Source organism: Pteropus alecto, unplaced genomic scaffold (genome assembly GCF_000325575.1).
Source record: "Pteropus alecto unplaced genomic scaffold, ASM32557v1 scaffold39, whole genome shotgun sequence".
In the NCBI taxonomy this organism is placed as follows: Eukaryota; Metazoa; Chordata; class Mammalia; order Chiroptera; family Pteropodidae; genus Pteropus; species Pteropus alecto.
In genome coordinates, this window is record NW_006443568.1 from 2,375,592 (window position 1) to 2,378,794 (window position 3,203).

General features: G+C 38.9%; 1 protein-coding gene across 1 annotated transcript in view; it reads right to left on the reverse strand.

Moving 5' to 3' along the window:
• Window positions 1-3,203, reverse strand: part of THRAP3 (thyroid hormone receptor associated protein 3) — a 63,265-nt gene that overhangs the window by 7,435 nt on the left and 52,627 nt on the right. The window contains exons 6-8 of the mRNA XM_006924239.3: window positions 2,575-2,747; window positions 1,760-1,871; window positions 664-748 (exon numbers count right to left, since the gene is read on the reverse strand). Coding sequence (XP_006924301.1) covers window positions 664-748; window positions 1,760-1,871; window positions 2,575-2,747 — 370 coding nt within the window. The remainder of the gene's footprint in view (window positions 1-663; window positions 749-1,759; window positions 1,872-2,574; window positions 2,748-3,203) is intronic.

Here is a 3,203-nt window from a genome sequence, read left to right on the forward strand (position 1 = left end):
TCTAATTTTTAAATTTCAACTGTATATGTGAATGAAGGTCAATAAATACTATTTTTTAAAACCCCAAATCTAGTATTTCACAGCAAAAGACTACATACAAGCTTTAACCTCTTAATAACAGTGTTTACGTGCACATCATTGCAAATGTAGCTGGGCTATCAAAGTAATGTTTAGCTTTAAAGCAGCAGTAACCAACAGATGATAGATATGGTACAATGTTAGAAAAAAACTGGACTAACTGTTTAAAACAGTCTATTAAGTTAAGATATGAATATTTCACTCTCCTCTGACATGCATGTCTTTTTGAAATCATGGTTGGAAATAGTGCATGTATATAGTTGATTTGATAATACTTACAAGCAGAAAAATATCACAAAAAGTTTCTTCTCTCATCATGGGCACTTGTTCCAAAACTCCTCTCTTTTTTTTCTCAAGCTCACCTCAATAGACTTTGGGGTCATTTACCATATTCTAACCACTTCACAAAGGTTGTTGATACATTTAATAAAAATTAACCCTTTGTAGTTCATTTTTAGAATTATGCCCATCCTTAAAAGAAAAACACAAACTTAAGTAGAGAGTAATTTAAACAAACACATTTCTGTCAAGTTCATGCCCAACGCACTCATTTTGTTGGAAGTACTGATCAAAGCAACAGTTCACCTTGTAGCCAGGTTCCCGAGGGCTTTTCATTTCATCATGAGCCAAACCATGTTTTCTGAATGTACTGGGGGAAATGTCTATCCTCCTAAAATTAAAAACACAAAAATAGTTTGATATTCCATGGTATGAATACAGTACACGTAATATTTTCGTTTGTAAGTTGAGTAATGGAATCGCAGGCACTCCTTTTATTATGTTTCGTAACCGACAAAACATATTGCTTATTTTCTGTGCTCATATGCTTACACTCTCCCACGTGTGTGCACATGCACACACACAAAATCCCAATTTCTCATACTCAAACAGAGGAAATTTATTCCCTTCTAGTAATGTTATATCCAGGAAGAAAAATTCGCCTACAGACATGCTTATAATTCCGAGTTCACATCAAGGCTACCTAAATAACCTCAAAGAAGAGCTTCATCTTGGGAACAAGAATGTAATGGCCCATTATTCACCTGTGTGATTAAGTCTAGGTAAGAAACAACTGCCTGGCATGTACATAATCCCAAAAGACCCTAAATCAAAGAATGCTGTACAAACATGGCTCTTCTACATACTGCAACAGAGCTGACTATTAAGAAATCAAAGATAAGGCTAACTTTGTTTCTAGACAAAGTCCGTGTCTACTGAATAGACTCCCACACCCAAACATGATGGTCTTTAAACCTACTGGGCTTTTAAATCTTTTGACATATTCCTATAAGCTCCCCCACCTCCAGGCTGCTAACCTCTACAAATACTTCCAAAATAAGTACTGATATATGAAATACATGGGTTGCTTAAAGAAACTTAACATTTATTCTACCTATAGAAAGCTCACAGTGATCTCAGGTTACCACTTGCCAGCTCCCAGGAATATAGGGGTGGCATATATATCAAAAAGGCTGTTTTCCTCAGGCCCAAAATGAGAAATCTGCAGTCATCAAAGCATGTCCTTTCCACTCACAACTATAAACACCCACTTCTATCCTAGAATCTGAAGGATGCTACTCTAAATTCTGCTGCTAATAGACCTAATGCAGCAAAAACAAGACAAAATTATTATCTAATCATGTCTTTTATAACCACCTCCAGTTTAGGTTAAGGTGCTCACCTGTGTATCTCTGGGCTTTTCTTGTTTTTAGCTGCCTCCTGCTCAGTTCCTCTCTTTAGGTATTTAGTAAAGCGTTCATGCAATGTCATTCCTGAGGACCCAAAGTGATGCTCTGTGGAGAGTCAAAGAAAAACACATTATGCCATCGAAGGCAGCACACACAGTAGTCAACTCTTTTGCATGAACCTGCAGCCACAGAAATGGGACAACAGTAGTCAAATCCATGTAACAAACATACTAAAAAGAGGAAGGAAAAAGAAGGCTGGTCACACACAATTCAGTTTGGGGCACTGGAATGCCACTGTAGCTCTCTTATCTTAAGATAAACAGAGCTTACTACCATTTGAATCATACCACCAACTCCTGCCTGAGTTTAAATTTCAGATGGAATCTGTAATTGGTCCCACCCAACTTCTATATCACTTTCTTTCTGCCATTCCCCAACCCACTCACCTCCACTTGCCTAGGAGATGGTAGAATAATATAGGGAAGAAAGGTCCACAGGAGACCTCTAGAGGTGCTGGAAAAGACATTTTCATACCTCCTTTTTCAAGCATTTTAAACCTTCATGTGAAGGATTCTACCTACTCTCACAGGCTACTACTACCAATTCAAAACGTTCAGCTCTATAGTTACAAAATGTAAACTCCTCCCCGGAAGGGGTTTCCTTCAAGCCAGTCCCGACCTTTGAAAGCCCTTTTGATAAGGTAAAGGGCCTAAAAGACTCCCTTTTGCACCCACTCATCCTTCTGCTTCTAAGAAAGGCAGCTAAGTGTGTGGCAAGGGAGCCTAAGCAGGATGGGGTCTAGACTCACCTTTTACATGGTGAACAATGGTCACTATGTGCTGGGCAAAGAGTTCTGAGGGGCTCCGCTGAGACTGAGCTGACTGTATGTGCTGGAAAATGGAACGAAATTCCTGTTCCTTTTTGTTACTATGGACTAGATCCCGACAAAGCTTGCGTTCCTGGGCCAATAACCCACTGGGTCTGAAAAAGAAATACAGAGAGGCCCAATATAATAAGATACACAGAAAATCAGAACATTTAATCCCTAAAAACACAATGTGTTTTTTTCTAAGTTTTAAATTTATCCACAAAGTTCCACCCCCGCCCCCAAGTTCGAAGTAACTTCAATGCACCATAACTGTGGAACAAGGCACACAAAATCTATGTCTTTCCTTTTTCCACTGGGAATCTTTAATAGGAACAAATAGGCAGGATGAAGTACTAAACCTCAATGACTCTGTTTTAGGGGTCACTGCTGGTTTTAACATACACAACAAATGTGAATGTATTTTAAAAGATCAACTAGTTTGGCTAGCCAGGGCTATTCAGTGAAATGACACAATGAAGCAGAGTGGGATGTGACTGGAATGCGACTCAGGCAAACTTCCTACAGGCTGCACAGTTTTGACACCAAGTAAAAAAACAGCCTGGCTCTCA